Source organism: Vespa velutina, chromosome 11, assembly GCF_912470025.1.
Source record: "Vespa velutina chromosome 11, iVesVel2.1, whole genome shotgun sequence".
In the NCBI taxonomy this organism is placed as follows: domain Eukaryota; kingdom Metazoa; phylum Arthropoda; class Insecta; order Hymenoptera; family Vespidae; genus Vespa; species Vespa velutina.
Genome location: NC_062198.1, coordinates 7,476,551 through 7,494,064, shown reverse-complemented (window position 1 = coordinate 7,494,064; position 17,514 = coordinate 7,476,551). Strand labels below are relative to the sequence as shown.

Sequence of the window (17,514 nt, the reverse complement as noted above, 5' to 3'; positions counted from 1 at the left end):
TCTCTTCTTTTGTTTCACGCTTCGTCTTGGGCTACTATTTCAATTCCAACTACAATTTCATATGCATTTTCGGAATTTTACATCGATCGCTTTTCACAGTAATCGATTGCGGCTCATTTAAATCATGCATCAAATATTTACGCTACTTTCGATCAATTTCTTTTCAAAACAAAGCACATTCGCAGCCAATACAACGCGCTTATCTCGTCGCAAGATGTAATTTAACAATATTTTTGTTAGCACTCCGCCAACCCATATCATATTTTAATTATTAAAATATTGTAATCTAATAATTTCATTACATCTAGATTAAGAGAGTGTAAGAAGGATCAATTTGAAAAATGATCAACATTTTCTTCAAACTGCTTCTTTTTAATATGAAAATAAATCTGTAGTTAATTTTATACTAAGTAAATTTAATTTAATTAAGAAAAAAATATAACCCTACTAGAAAAGAAAATATATTTTTAATATTAGTACAAATATATAAATAATATTTTTGGCAATATATGGCTATGTAATTTTATTTTCTTTTTTTAGAATGAAATCGTTATTATAATACCGACAAAAGTAAATTTTTAAGACAAATGTATAATGTAAAATAAACTTTATGTAATTCGGTAAATATTTCACTTACAATTATTTAATATTAAAATAATTATATAAACAGTTACATGAATACATATAAAATGTCTACAAAGTAAAATTTTATTAATTCGTAAAAATGCATTCATGATAAAACAATTATGAAGTATTATTTAAAATAATTAAATGTTTCATGAATTCCTCAGTCATCGATAGTTTCAGGAAGAGTTTGAATAATTACCTTTCTTCGAGAATCATATACGAAATTATTAGTTTTAAAAATATCACTTTCATAAAATGGATGTAAATTATGTATGTCAATCTGTTTAGCCTGAAAATTTTTAATAAAATTAATATAATCTCTGATTTACTATAAATATTATAAATAGCTACAAGTATACGCAGTATTTTATTATCACATTTATTATATATTTTTCCAATCAATATAGTTTGTATTACCCTGTCCAATAAATCTTTTTCCGATATTTCAAGAGTTGTAATTCGATTCCCATGCAAGGCTTTTTGGAATGCTAATGTATCCAATGTAATTTGTCGAAGTATGTAATACAAAAGTTCACTATGATCTTTCTTGTATGATAAGTATTTCTGAAATGTCTGTAATAATAACATGTTAATGCAAATTTAAAAAGAAGCAGTAAGTAATTATAAGATAAGAGTAAAATAATTTGCATGAATATTGGTTAAAATTGCAACTACATTTACAATTACATACCTGCCGCATGCTTTTCATAACAGAGTATTTTTGTGTATCAACAAAGCTATCTAAAATCATTCTAATGGCAAGATTAATATCACCTTCTTGTACATGATCTCGTAAATACATTTTTGCACTAGCTTCGGCCATACGAATTATGCTTTCAATGTGTCGTACTGTTATAGGTAAACTTCCTGTAGCCTAAAAGATAATGCAGTTTGGTGATTTTTAATTTAGTTTAAAAAATTAGTTTAGTAAATTATTTACAGCATTTAGATATAAAAGATACATTTTATATTTCTTTACTTACTACTGCTACACTATTTCAACTTACCAAACTTTCTTGTCTTAAACGACTATATAATTTAGCTATTTTATCTTGATCAATATTAGTTAATTTAGGATGAACGTTTTGTTTTGCATAAACAATATACTTTCTAAGAAGATCTTGAGGAATAGGAAGATTTTGTGCTGTCTCCACTGATTCTGTTGGTACTGTTTTTTCTGAATTAGTTGGGTGATGTTTAATATGTGAATTTACTACAAATTTAGCCAAATGTCTATCTTGCATAGGATCCACTTCATCCTTAACTATACACAGTACATCAAATCGGGAAATAATTGGTTCTGATAAATCTACCTGCAATATAATGGTCCAAAATATAAACTCATATATGACATACTTTATAAAGGGTAATTTTTAAATATAAGTAATTTTTTACATTTTCTGAAAAGGTCATACTAGCATCATATCTGCCTCCAATTGGATTGGATGCAGCTATTACTGAACATCTAGCATGCAATGATGTAACGATCCCTGCTTTTGAAATAGAGATACTTTGTTGTTCCATAGCTTCATGTATAGATGTTCTATCTTGATCATTCATCTACAAATATAATATTAAAAATTTGAAATAATACAATATATAGCTAATATATTGCCTTACATAGTATATGCCTTATATATTACCTTATCAAATTCATCAATTAGACAAACACCATGGTCTGCTAAAACTAAAGCACCAGCTTCTAATGTCCACTCTCGTGTAGTAGGTGATCTACGTACATATGCGGTTAAACCTACAGCAGAAGCCCCTTGACCTGTTGTGAAAATTGCTCTCGGTGCTATTTTTTCAATGTATTTTAAAAATTGTGATTTAGCTGTTCCTGGATCACCACAGATTAGGACATTTATATCTCCTCTTACTTTGTGTTTATTACCTTTTTAAAATAAAAGGATATCTCAAGTAATGCAAATACAAGCTTTTTCTTTCTTTTTTCTTTTTTTTTTTTTTTTATATGCTGCAATTAATTTATCTAAGATTTGTAATTTATTCACCAGGATTTTTTGCTTCTCCTCCAAAAATGGTTAATGCGAGTGCTCGTTTAATATATTCATGTCCATATATGGAAGGAGCAATACTTGCAACAATTCGATCAGCAACACGATGATCTTTGCTCAAAGCAAGAATACTAGCAATATCTTCTTCAGTTAGAGATTCTACAATTTCTTTAGAATCCTTCACAAATAAGTAATTAGCCAATAATACTGTAGAAAACACTGGAAATCCCTGGTCAAGATCAACAATTATAATTCTTTATATAATTCACAACAACAATTTAAGAAATATAATAAAGCATTATTATTTAGTAATAAATTGTATTGAATATATAATTTACCTGTTCTGTATTTAAAGAACCATCATAATTATTAGTATATATTGCAGTAAGATCTATCTCATCTCCTGGTTTACATCGATCACAAATATCAGATAATAAAATACAATCTTTACTTCTTGGTATTCTGCCTGCAGGTACTCTACCTGGAGATTCTTGAATTGTTATTCTTTGATAATTTCTGTATATTGTTTGTTCCATATTAATCTAAAAATAATTTACCAAAGTATGTTAAAAATGATCTACATTTTTAAAACAAAACATATGCTTACCATGAAAGGACCAAAGCTTTGACATTCTGGACATGAACTTGGTTTAACTTCTGAGTTTTGAGATTGTACAAAAGGACCAAGAACATATCCACACTTAGAACAATCATATTTAACGACAGATAATTGCGGAAGCACTCCTGTTGTAGCTGTTACAACACCAAGAGTTCGAACTAATTGATTAAGGTGTAGCTTCCTGTATTTTCAACATATGTCAAATAATATTGAAAGGAATACAAATATAAATCATATAAAATTTATAAAAAGAATTTATAAAAATTTATGAAATAAAAGCAACTATTGCAGTTTTTACCTAAATGTACGTAATTCTTCTATTAATGGAAGTTCTGATATTCTAACATGAATTTCGCTTGTAACTCTTTCATAACTAGGGAAAATAGTTAATACCAATTCTTTGGCTACTTCATCAAATATTTGTAACATTTGAAATGGAGCTTCTGGCAAAAAATAAGCCAAAACATGTTCTTTACTTGCAAGAATGGGGAATTCCACAATAAAGCTGGACTATTAATAAAATTTGTAAAAATTAAAAGACTATTATCAAAATTAATTATAAAAAAAAACCAATATATAAAAAATTATACAAAAAAAAAGATGTTTTTATTCCATTACCTGATTGCTTTCACACATGTGACGAATACGTTCTTTGTACATATATTGTCCTTTCGAATTTGTGTGAGTACGTAAAAAACTCTTAAAACGATTGGAGATCTCTGTTCTTGGTCCTAACATTGTGACCCACTCCTTGATAGAATGGCCTTTTGTATCTTCTAAGTTTTCTATGGATTCTATCATCTAAGATCAAAAATAGATTTTCTAAACAATAATATAAACAATAATATTTGTAGAATAAATAATAAATAGAGATTTTTACCTCTATGTCATCAATTTCACCAGTAGCAGCCTTTTCAGCCATGCGTCGCTTGTGAGTTTGTGTTTCATCTTCATCAGTATCATCTAAATTTATTCATTAAATTTGTATTATAATATATGAATATAAGAATATGTAATAATTATACAATCTTTATAACTAAAGGTAAAAATAAATATTTCTATAAATAATGTAATAATATAGAGATAAATTTACCATAAAGTAAATCTCTATCATCTCTTATAATTCCAGCTGCGCGATCTCTCTTTCGCATTTCTATTTCAGCTGCTATACGTTCTCCTTGAGATAATTCAGAATAGTCATCATCATCGAGCATGGCAGGATCATATCTATCAAGTGCTGGCATGGGACGGTAATCACTGTGCAATACAATATATGGAATATAATTAAAAAATGAATATTTTAATCTATAAATCTATTATTGCATTACATATATGATATCTTACGCCTCCATGTTATCTCCAAATAATTCTTCTCCTTCTTCTTCATTATTAACGTCATTATCTTCATTAAGTAATTCACTTTCATCTTCAAAAGGTTCATCTATATCAGGTGCAGGGGATGTCATTGCATCCATATTTCTATCAGATCTGGGAGGAGAGCTATTTTGATTCTATAATAATAATAAAAGAAAATACAAACAATTACAAAAAGAATAAAAAGGTTTTCGAATAAAAATTAATTACTTTCTTATAAGTATTTGAGCATATCTAATAAAATATTATATTTTAAATACTTACATTTTCATTTATTAGTTAATTATGTTTAGTAATTAATTACTTACCATAATGTTTAATTCACAAAATATAAGAAATGAAAATTGGGAGTAAATAGAGTTTAGAGTTTTGTTTATTATTGTTTAATAAATAATGGTAAAAATATCGTCATTTATTTAAAATATGAATTTATACGAGATATACGAATACACATGTACTTATGACATATATAACCACATAAAACAGGGACACCAGGCGGCGTTGAATTAATAAATTTCCCGCCAAATTTCTCATTTTTTGTTAGTTCCCGCCTTAAATTCTGTACAAATCATTGAAGTTGATTAAAGTTCATTCAATGCTATTTTAATCATTTGAATTTTAATTAATAGCTATTTCTTGTAAAGATAAAGTTAATAGTTCTTTATATATCGCAATAAAATGTTTTTTTATTTATAAGAAAAATTATTAAATATTTATTTGAAAATGTATTTGAAATGTGTTAGAAATTTGTATTTATACATATATATATATATATATATATACACACATATATATGTATATATGTATGAACATATTTTATATTAGTTTTTTTTATTGGTAGAGTTTAATAAATTCAAATAAAAGTTTATTGTAACGAACTTCCACCAGCGGCGCTGTAAACAGTGAACCAAGCTAAATAGAAGGGAGATATCGGATTTGATCAGACCCTTTAACCTACTAACAGTTTGTACTCATTTGTAGTGTCGACTTGTCGTTTAAATAAAATGTCTGACGCTTTTCATTTGCAAAGTTTGTTGAACATTGGAAAATAGTAAAAACAAATTTACTTATATTATATTAGAAATACTTTATCTATTAAAAAAGTTATACTTCATAAAATATTTTAACAAATTTTGCAAAAAAATGTATTGTTCTGTTACTTAAGTATATTGTTATAAGGTAAGAAACAATCATTTGCACGATTCGTTATTAAATATTTGGTCTTTATGATCTAAAAATATTTTTGCTATGTTACAATATTATTTTAATAATGAAATTATATTTTTACAATTTTTTATTATGGAAAAAGCAAATTGTAATCATACGAATTTATCTTAACCTGTTTAATGTTTTTTATTTGAATATGAATTTCTTTGTTTGTGTAATTTAGTGATAAAATAAAGTTAGTAAAGTTTCTTTAATTTTCTGCCATTAAGATGTAATTAAAAAAATCATTTCTATATTGAAGTTTAATAATTAATTAAATTTTTAAAGTAATGTGCAGCTATGAATCTTTTGGCAATAAAAGAAATATGTAAGTGTAACAAATAAGATACATAGTGAGTGTGCTTACTATTTTAGTTTACTAGATTTTATAAATGTTTATTCAATGAATTTGTTATGGCAGGAGCTTTGATATTCTTAAGCTGAATTTGAAATTTTTCTTAATTAAATAAATATAAGGCTATAATAAAAATGAAGTTTTAATTATTAATAAAATTAATAAGTAATTACAACAATGCTCAGAAGGGAAGATAATTTTCAAAAGTCTTGAATTATATTTTATATATATATATACATATATATATATATATATGTAGTCTTTTACTTTTAATCTTATTATGTTTCGCATTTATATCCTCCAATTTTGTTAAACTAGCTTCAGGAAAAAGGCATAATGTCTGGAACTGAGGATGCTTATGCCCCAGAGGAGCCTACACCGGATATTTCAATGTCTTTAATAGATATACAGATGCCTGAAACGCCAGAAAGTACTAAAGGCCAAGCAAGTGATGGAGATACATGTAGGTTAGAAAGTCCAAGAATGCTTAAACCCGTTCTTGGTAAAGTTCAAGCTAAAAAGCGATTAATGGCATTTGCAAATAAGTTTAATGTATTACCAAAAGCCTCAAATAAATCTTCTGTACCTCAAGCGCAAGTTATTGGTACTATGAAAGATAATGCAGACAATGAAGATAATACCAGCGATACAAAATTAAAGACAAAGATAGAACATAGCCAGCATTCATACAATCGTTACTCAAATAGTAGTAAATTAAAAAAGAAAACAGGTATAAAAATGAAATAGATCTTTTATTTAGTTAGTTTTCTTTTTTTTTTTTTTTTTTCTTTTTTTCTTTTTTCTTTTCAATATTAAATAGAATTACATGATTAATATTTTTTTATTTAGAAGAAAAGGTTTTGGCAATAGAAGAAATTAGAAGAGAAGAGTCTAAAAGTAAATTATTACTGGCTGAAGCCATGGCTGCAGGTAATTGTACTTTATATAACATGTAATTATAAATTTTTATGCATTATGTAATTTCGACATGTTTTTGTATAGCAAGTTTGGAAGAAGAAAGTTTTAACAGACATAATTCAACAATGTGGGAAACCTCTAGAAATTCGAAAGGAAGGTCTAGACAAAAGGACACAGTTTCTTCTCACAGGGTTTCTAATAAATCTATGATGGAACGCAAGTATGTGAAATAAATATTAAATTATTTTTCTATTTTAATTTTTATTGTATATCATGCAATAAAATGAAGGCAAAGGATCAAGGTATAATATATAAAATATCAAATGTTTTTAAGGAGAAAACAACATAACAAAGAAGGAAAAGAAGGAAGTGTAAATAAACAAACAAAAGAACGGCATGAGAGTAAAGAAAAATATTACTATAAGCCGTCTCTTCAAAATAGGGAACAACAAAGAAAAGATAAGGAAAAGAAAGATGATAAATGTAAACGAGATGAAACCAAAGTAGAGTTAAATCGCGATAAAAAGGATGATGGAAAAGATAAAAAGGAAGGCCATAAAGACAAGAAAGAAGAAATAAGAGAAAAGAAGGAAGAATCAAGGGACAAAAAGGAAAAACAAAATGATTTGCGAGAAAGTATTGCAGATGTAAAAAGTAAAAAAGATAAAAATAAATTGAAAGATAAAGAAAAAGAAAGAGAAATAAAAAAATATGGGTCATGGGCAGAAATGAAAAAGTCAGGCGTAACTTTGGATGAAGTCATTCAATTAAGAAAACAAGAAATTTCAGAACGATCCATAAAAAGCAGGTTTGTATTTTTTGTTTAATTTATAGTTCTATTAGAATTAAATAAAGAAATAAATAGAATGGAATAGCAACGTTTATATTATTGCAGGACAGTGCAAGATTATGCACGTTACTTAGATCAGATGTTGATGTTGAATAACTATCGTTTGAAACGTACTGCCTTAATTGCTGAAGGACTAGATGGACCTAAAGAGTTTCCCCCTGAATCTATCAAATTAACAAAACGTGGACGGCAATTACTTTATTGTGAAAATCCTCGTGTTTCTCTTTTATTAAATCAACAGCAGTTACTTCAGGCTGTTACATTGGATCGTCGGGAAAAGCTGCGAGATATATGTGATGCAACATCTATACAGTATAAAAAATTTTTTCTTCTCTATTTTTTTTCCTTTGTTTTTAATTATCTAAGTAGCTGTTGATTGTTATAGAGTCAACATAGAGGATAATGAAGAACTATTGTGTTCTCGTAATTGGTATAAGAAAATAAATATAATTAAACCTAATAGTGACACAAAATGGAAATTATCCATTAATGTACTACCACCAAAATCAAAATGGGATAGTGAAGATGAAGAAATTTCACAAGTAAATGATGAAATAGAAAATGAGGAAAAACAAATGGAAATAGAGAATATTATTGAACAAGGTTAGATTATTAATATATTATTTGTAATATATAAAAAAAGTATAGAAATTTTGTTATAGATAGAAAATTTAATTTTTAGGAGACAAGGTATCAACATCGATTTCTGATTCACCTGAAAATAGCACAAATGTAGAAAATACAGATAATCAGAATAATTCTGATGTTATAAAACCTGAAATTCTAGATAAAGCATCTGCATCTCCAATCTTATTATCTGCAGGAAATGAAAAATTAGCCTCAGAATATGAACAGTTCATGAAAATGGTGTGTACGGATATTCCTTTACCAGATGCAGTAAAAACAGTACAAAAATTTTCTTCAGAAAAATGTTTGCTTAAATCTGTATCTCCATCAAATTATCATGAATTTAATATAGAATTAACATCATTGGAAGATAAATATAACACTTTTTCTACAACTAAAAGTATAGCATGTGAAAATCAAAATAAAATTACTAATGAAGTATTAACTGAGAAACAATTGCAAGAAAATGAATGTCTAGAAAATTCGTGTCTAACGTTTCAGCATTCTGAACATTCCAATTTATCAGTAAACTCGCAAGCTCCTATGCAGGAAAATGAAAGAATATTTGAAGATACAACTATTTGTGAGGAAAAAGAAATAGAAGAGTCAGAATCTATACCTAACGATTGGGAAAATGTTCGGATCAAAGTAGAACACTTGAGCGATGAAAATTCTGAGTCAAGAAAAAGAAGAAGAAAGAAAAAACGCTTACAAAATAAGACATCTAGTAGCGAATCATCTAGTAGTAGTAGTTCCACAGATTCTGAAGATAAAAAGACAAAACGACGCCGTAACAGAAAATTATCACAGGATTCAAGTTCATCTGATTCTGATAGTAGCGAAAGTAGTAGTACTAGCAGTAGTAGCGAGTCTTTCAGCTCAGATAGCAAACGGAGAAAGAAGAGGAGGAAGAAAAGAAAAATTGGAAAAAGAAAAAGGAAAGCAAAAAGAATAGCTAGAATTAAAAAAAGACGTAGAAGAAAAATAAGTTCGCCATCGAGTAGTAGTGAATCTGATGAAAGGAGAAAAAGGAAAAAGATAAACAAAAGGAATTTAAAAAGCAGAAAAGTATTGAATGAAAAAGATATTGATAGTAGAGAATTAATAAATGAGGTTTCAGATTCAACTATTAAACATACATTACAAATACAATCTGCATCCAAAAAGATTAAAGAAGAAATGAATGTGGAAATGGTTCAAGGGGAAAAACAAAATTTATGGGAAAGTAAAAACAAATCTTTAGTTAACAAAGAAAGTCAAGACAAAACTGCAGATAAATTCTTAGAAGAATGGGAAGTAAATTCAGTAATTATAGGTAAACGATTTGAAAGTCAAATTTCGGAAATGAATCGCGATGTGAGTAAGTTAAAGGATGACGAGCAAAATAAGCTTAAAAAAATGGACAGAGTAGACAAAAATATTATCGCAATTGAAAAACTGAATGAGAAGCGATCTGATGACAATTTCTCGGAAGGAAAGCAAAAAATAGATAATGATTTGGATGAAAAAAAGAAAAGAAAAAAAGACAAGGATAAGAAAAGTAATACTGAATTTCTTACTGATTGGGAAAGAGAAAGTGAACGTATAGCACGGCAAATAATACAGGATGATATGAAGTTATCGAAAAAGCTGGAGAAACACAAGAAGGAAAAATGGAGAGAAACAGAATTTGATACTTTGAATGTACCATCATTAACGCAACTCGAGAAAGAAGTTAGTAAAGGGCAACTATTAGCAGATGATTGGGAAGTAGACAGTTTAGAAGCCATTGCAGATTTAACTGTTAATAAGAGAAGAGCTTCTCATAGTTCTACAAAAAAATTGGAAAAAGAAGTGAAATATGATAAAAAAACGGATACATATATTGCAGTGGATAAAGAAAGTGCAAGGGAAAGTCGAAAGAGAATAGAGAGATTATGTACTATAAGAATATGGGAAGATGAAGAGGAGGAAGGTGAGAGAGAAGCAATGTTGCTCGTACAAGAGAAAAATAAAAGAAAGAAAGATGATTGGGATATTGAAGAAGAATCATTTATGCGTATTAATGAAAAAGGCAAAGATAATATTGATACAAGTAGTATAACCAGTGCTACTAGCGCTGCTACAACTATAGTTAGCGATATTATTGATATTGCTTGCAATGCTCAATCCGATTTACCTATTAATTACGTTAAAAATAGTAAAGATAGAAATAGCATGGAAATGCTTGATAAATTGAAGGAAAATGAATTTAATATTAACAAAAAAATTAAGAAAAGTCGTTGGGATATAGGATCACAATCTGATGAGAAGATGGAACTCAAAGCTTCTGTTATGTGGGAAGAGGAATGTGTTGAATGGTCAAATCGAACTAAATCTGAACATACAAGTAATAGAACATCCTTGGATGTATCCGAAAAGATTTCATTAAAAGATAAGGTCAAAGATGATATTTGCCATGTTGTAAATCAACCATTAAGTGTTGAGACCTTCAGTTCTAAATACTCAGAAAATTCTACAAATTTTCTTAAAAGAAAACAATCTTGTAATTTGAAGTTGGAAGATAAAAAATTATTAGAACAATCATGGAGTGAAAATGCAAATATTGACACAATTATAGAAAAGACATCGATTATGAATAAAAAAAATCCATGTACAGAACGGTTGAAAACTATTCTGGATATTGATAATAAATTAGGTCAAAGGAGCATAGAGTTATACAGTCCAAGTTCTCCAGCACCGTCTCAGAAGTCTGAGGATATTGAAGCTTCTTCTAGTGGCATTAATTCAACTTCTTTGACCAAGACTAGATCACACGAAGACAAAAATAAAGAATTATGTCAGATGGAAGAAAAGTCATTATCTTCTTCCACTATACCATTACAATTAAAGAAGTTTCATGAAAACATATGCATAGCTCCTAAAATATCAACATCAAAACATAGTCTTCAAAATATGACTGTTCACTCAAAAACAGAAAAATGTAATACAGTTGTTGCTGAAAATTCTGAAAAGTTGCTTAATAATTTACTTCTCAATGATTCATGTTCAGATGCACATTCATCTAAATCTTTACAAATGGATATGTTTGCTGAATATGAAACGGATATATCTTATAATAATGAAAATGTTCCGAATGTTGATACAAAAACAGAAATTAATATAAAAAATGATGAGACAAATGAAGAAAAAGCAACTTTTAAACTTATTCCAAAACAATTTTTAATTCGGCGCTCTAATGAGCATGATAAATCAAAAAAGACTGAAGTGCCCTTACTTGATTCTGCACAACAAGTTGCAGCTCTTTTAACAATCCAGAAAAAGCTCTTACAATCGCATATACTAGACAGCGATAAAGAAGATACAGAATTTGTATCTATACATGTAGCAGATGCGAATAAAACTCTTGATGCCAATATTATAAGTACTGATGAATGTTCTTCTACTGATCATCCTATAACTGCCACTAATGTTCAATTGGGATCAAAAGAAGAAATATTACAAAACTCCCAGCTACAAAGTACTCATACGAAATTTCAAACATCCAACATGTATTCTGATCAAAGTGATGAATACAAAAATCAAGATAAGAAAAAAGGTGAAAATACTAAAACAACTAAACTTACTATTATTGAAGATAATAGTGATACAGACATACCACAAAGTACAAAATCTTTAGATAGAGAGGAGAGAAGAAAGAGACCTCTTAAGCAGGAAGATGATAAACGATACAATGATCGTAATAAGGATAAAAGGGATAGAAAAAGTAATGAATTGATGAGAGACAGAATTGATAAAAGAGATTATAAAGAGATCAAAAGGTTGGAATACAATGAAAACAGAAGAAAAATAAGCCCAATGAGAAACAAGAGAAAGCACATCGATAGTCCGTGTACTTCTTGGGAATGCGAAGGAAGTGGAAGTGGTAGCCATAGCCGTAGCTGGAGCCGAAGTCGAAGTAAAAGTCCAAGAAGACGGGATGAAACTAATGTATATATTCGAGATAGAAAATTAAGTAGATCTACTAGAACAAGGAATACAGACGATCGAAAAGATAGATTTACACGAAGTCCAGAAAGATCTATTACTACTAGTTACAACAAATGTAAGTGTTCAATCCTTATATTATATTGTATATTGTTCATTGTATTATGCAAATGCATAATTTAAAAAAAAAAAATATATATATATATATATATTTATAGCAAATAAAAACAACCGTGATGAATGGAATAAAAGAAAATATGATAGTATGGATAAAAATCGAGAGGAAAAAATGAAACCATATGATCCAATCGAAATTTTAAGAGAAAGAAATATGGAACTTAATAAACATTCTGAAAATAGGTATTTTTTTAATATCTATGCATATAACTTGATTATTTGTAATCAAATTAAATTAATTAAAATATATTAATTCGATTGTACACATTGAAATATTTCAGAGTACAAATTGAAGAAGAGACAGATCAAACATTTTGGCAATTTGAAATGGATAATGCTTTACGCGATGGAGAATCTTTGGATTCATTTAGTAATCAACAGGATATAAACTTAGATTATAATAATAGAACTTACTATAGAGATGAAAGCTTAGAAAGAGAAATTATGGAAGGTCCTATTTCCTCTAGGCGAAGGTACTTTCTCCTTGAAGGAATGTTATAATAATAATAATAATAATAAAATTGACAATTCAAATTATAAATGGAAAAATATTTTTATACTTCCATTGTTTAATTTAGTATTATTAATTTAATTTCAGCAAAAAACAAAGATTAAACATACGAAGAGATATGCAGTGGGCAAAAGTAGGCGATTCTATGCGAAGAACAGAAAAACTCCAGAAAAGGTCACGACTATCTCCATGTTTAAGACACTCACCATCCGGATTATCCGTGGACAGATTTAGATGCGTATCAAGATCGCGATCAAGATCGTGGTCTCGATCAAGATCGCGATCAAGGACAAGATCAAGGTCAGGATCAAGATCAAAATCACGGTCGCGATCGAGGTCATGCTCACGATCAAGATCAAAATTGCAGTCAAGATCTAGATCAAGGTCTAGATCGACATCGAGAACCAGATCGAGGAAACGAAGTCCCGAATATGAATTAAGATTATCTGAAACACTTCGTCTCTCTCGGTATATGATCACTTCATGAGCTTTTTTTTTTTCTTTTTTTTTTTCTCTCTTTTTTCTTTCTTTTTTTTCCCCAATAAGATTTTCATCAATTCATTATATATATATACATAAATGTATATTAAATCATATATTCTTATATAATCAGGTCACCATCTTTATTAAGGGATAAGATCAATGGAAGCATGAGAGAAAGAAAAGAAGGAAGAGATAGTAGACAAAATTGTGAAGAAACTGGTAGACGTATAGAGACAATTGTACAGTCAACATCCAGTGTGACGAGGGTAACAGCAGATTCTACTGTTATGGATACAGAGATGCAGATTAGTAGCGGTGTTGATAACGTACCTTCAAATTTTCAATATTCTGGTGTGAACGAGTCTAGTAATGATTACTATTATACGGAGAATAACTTAACTTATCCTCCTTGCATAGATGATACTGTTGCAAGTTCTCCAAAACGTTTATCGCTCGACGACAGGTAGTGATTATAGTAACACAAATCTTTAACTTTTCTATCAATTTTATCTTTTCATAAGTTAGACGTTTTACTAGGTCTAAATGATTTATATTTTACGTTCTTACATCAGTAGTTATTTCTTTAATTGCAGATTGGAATTAGAATTAGGAATTAAAAAGCAACATGAACAAGAAACAAATATACTCTCTGATTATTCCAATAATTTTAATCCAAATACTGTTGTATATCCATCCCCTCCACCACAACAGCCACAACAATTGTATCGCCGTCAACCTACAGTATTGCAGGTAAATAAATATTGAAGCGCGTGTGTAATTAATAAATATTACAAAAAATAATTATAATTGTATAGGTGGGCAATGTTTTACAAGTGGTACCTGCAGATTATAACGGAATATCTCCAGCACGTACAGAAATACCTGTTATTACAACACCTCCAATCGTACATGGATCCAGTCAAGTTGTACGAGTTGGTAATGTCCTTCAAGTAGTACCAACGTCTTTAGATTGGAGCGGTGGTACACAGTCAACTGTAGATCAACCAGGAACAACTTCATATTCTACTGATCCATCACCTTCTCCTGTTTCAGTTCCAATTTCTGTTCCTGTACCCGTTCCTGTCCCTATGCCCGTACCCACTATTCCTTCTGTAGTATCAACGCCAACACAAAGTTCGACCTTGTCCCCAGTGCCTTTATCTCTATCAATTCCTGTACCTGCACCTGTACCAATACCTATTTCTGCAGCAACATATCCAAGATCAGAAATTACAGTACAGAGTAAGTTAAATTTTTATATGTCAAATTTTATTTAAACGAATAGGAAATAAAATTATACTATATATATATATATATGTATATATATATTAATTGTAGAAGTATCAGCACAACCAGTATATAATTATGAAGCAATACTTGAAGCTCGCCGAAAAGAAAGAGAAGAACGTAAGAGATTGCGCGAAATGCGTAGAAAAGAAAAAGAACGCAGACGAATAGAAAAAGTTAATCGAAGAGCACTTCGACTTCTTGAGAAGAAAACAATAGGTACACCGCAATCAGAGAATACAACTTCATTAGATAATCGAAAAATACCACCATCTATAGATCGATCGGTTATAAAGGCTCTTCATGAAGGAGACGAAGAAGCTACTTTAGATGACCAGTCAGTAAAGGAACCAGATAATCCAGTTTCTTTAATAACTTCTGTAGAAGAAGAAGAAGATGTTGCAGGAGATGATGACGAGGATGATGAGGAAGAAGAGGAAGCGGAAGGAGAAGATGAAGATGAAGATTACGAAGATCCTGAAGATGATGAAGAAGAAGAGGAATTAAATGATCAAAAGTCAATATCTAAAACAGACAATCGAAAGGAAGAGATTAAAGAGATAGAAGTGCCACTAAACGATATGAACACAAATCAAGCAGAATCCAAACCGAAAGATTGGCCGTTATTACCTGTAGCACCTTTAAAAGGAATACTTATATCACCTGGTTTTAGGTATGTAAAGTTTTCGATATAAAAATATTCATCTATATTTATTTATACGTATATTGATGACATATATTTTCATTACAGGAAAGATACATTTTCTAATGGAAATATAGATAATCTTTCTACAGTAGATGGGGAGAATGAAGATTGTATAGATAAAGATGAGGCTGATACAGAAAAAACAAGTGATATAAACAAAGGAGATAATACCTCTGAGAATAAAGTTAATATGACAAAACATAAAATGAAGTTGAAGATAAAAGTATCGCAAAAGAAAAAAAGAACAAAAAAATCTGTGCAATTTGCTGATGGTGTGAAACCTGGTGAAGGAACTAGTCCTAGTGGTGGAGAAGGAGATATGCCATCTCCACCTCCTCCTTCAAGTACAATTTCTCAAGACAGTCCTTGTGACTTAAAGAGGTCACTTTCTAAAAGAATAAAAAAAGAGAAGAGAGCAAGACATCCCAAAACAAAGAAAAAAGTCAAAGTATGTTAAAATAAAATTAAGAGTTTTTAATTAAATTTTTATATGTATATATGCAATAGTTATTCTTAATTTCTAATTAAGAATAAAAATTTATATTGGACAATTTGTTGTCAAGATACTGTTATATACGTCTTATATATATTAAAGTTAATATATATTAATATTTTAGGTAAAAATAATTAAATTGAAGAAACCACGCGTCACTCCTTTGTCTGCTATGATGATAGAGGATTCTGATGAATTGGATGATCTTCCACCGCCGCCGCCACCACCAGGTTCTCCTCCTCCTCCAAATTTATGGCCCAGTTATCTTTCGGCATATAGTGGAACAGTTAGAGCTACTGAAACACAATCAATTGTTTCAACACCAACTCCAGTACAAGCTCCACCACCACCAACTCCATTACCACTTTTAGTTCCTCCACCGCCATTAAATTATACGATACAACCTTGTACTAAGGCGTAAGTGTTTAATCGCAATATGTCTACTTTTTTATTGGAACTTCGATTTTGTCTTACTGTACAATTCTTTTATATAGTAATTATGAAATAGCCAATTTATACCAGTTTTTCTCCATGAAAAAATAAAAAGCAACATAGGATATTTGGTATGAAGGAAAGTAATGAAGCATTCTCTTGAATACTGTGTGATGAATGACAAAAGAGAGAATGATTATTTGAGACAATGCAATTTATTGCTTTTGTAAATAGCAGGTCGATTGCAATAACTAGGGTGATATAATATTCTAAAAAAAGTTATGTTAATCCTTGTTCCAATATAAACTACATCCTGTTTTTCATGTTCATTGCATTCGTATATTTTTGATAGCACACGAAGAAAATACAGCGATAAATGTTTACAATATGAATTAAAAAAAATCTCGTTAAAAATATTGCTAATATATTAATGATAAACATATGTATATTTTATTTTTGTAGTTTATTAACATTGTTCATTTTTTAAATTGTGAATAATTTAAAATTAGCCACGACGAACTTTTCTCTCTTGCTTTGTAATTTTTATGCAAAAATAACGAAATTTGTATATATATATATGCGTACATATATGTGTACGATTAATATTAGGAATAATTCCGATTAAAAGTAATCATTTAAATAAAGGAACAAGGTAAATTTGGATTTTGTTATTTAACCATTTCATTGTAAATACCCAATAATCTTTGAAAATGGATTTATTAAATCAATTTTGAAAATGAATATGTAAGATCACATGATACTACTTGATCCAAGCATGTATTAATTTATACAAATAAGAATAGTGCATTAATACAAAGCTAAATCATTTTAGTTTCTTATTAAATAAATGATTATTTTAAGTGTCATT

General features: G+C 29.0%; 2 protein-coding genes across 9 annotated transcripts; one reads left to right on the top strand and one right to left on the bottom strand.

The window, feature by feature from the left end:
• Positions 1–590: 590 nt before the first annotated feature.
• On the bottom strand, positions 591–5,133 carry LOC124953126 (DNA replication licensing factor Mcm2). Its single transcript, XM_047504069.1, has 15 exons — positions 4,944–5,133; positions 4,606–4,772; positions 4,355–4,518; positions 4,142–4,224; positions 3,880–4,062; positions 3,560–3,771; positions 3,250–3,442; positions 2,981–3,184; positions 2,640–2,871; positions 2,271–2,521; positions 2,023–2,187; positions 1,635–1,940; positions 1,319–1,501; positions 1,045–1,200; positions 591–916 (listed from the first exon to the last, which is right to left on the bottom strand). The coding sequence occupies exons 1-15, from the start codon at positions 4,944–4,946 to the stop codon at positions 788–790; spliced, it is 2,631 nt and encodes an 876-aa protein (XP_047360025.1). The 5' UTR covers positions 4,947–5,133; the 3' UTR covers positions 591–787.
• A 416-nt stretch (positions 5,134–5,549) lies between these two features.
• On the top strand, positions 5,550–16,975 carry LOC124953123 (repetitive organellar protein-like). Of its 8 annotated transcripts, XM_047504063.1 has the most exons (19): positions 5,551–5,814; positions 6,515–6,659; positions 6,789–6,926; positions 7,046–7,126; positions 7,199–7,334; positions 7,449–7,922; positions 8,010–8,276; positions 8,350–8,567; positions 8,647–12,675; positions 12,776–12,917; positions 13,016–13,207; positions 13,333–13,713; positions 13,859–14,191; positions 14,322–14,478; positions 14,544–14,970; positions 15,067–15,688; positions 15,767–16,169; positions 16,339–16,631; positions 16,709–16,975. In XM_047504063.1, exons 2-19 carry the CDS (start codon positions 6,533–6,535, stop codon positions 16,755–16,757), a joined length of 8,469 nt encoding a protein of 2,822 aa, XP_047360019.1. In that variant the 5' UTR covers positions 5,551–5,814; positions 6,515–6,532; the 3' UTR covers positions 16,758–16,975. The 8 variants fall into 8 exon arrangements, with proteins under 8 accessions (XP_047360024.1, XP_047360019.1, XP_047360021.1 ...); XM_047504065.1 differs by having other exon boundaries at positions 5,552–5,814; positions 6,515–6,926; positions 13,333–13,419; XM_047504064.1 differs by having other exon boundaries at positions 5,552–5,814; positions 6,515–6,926; positions 13,333–13,545.
• Positions 16,976–17,514: the final 539 nt, after the last annotated feature.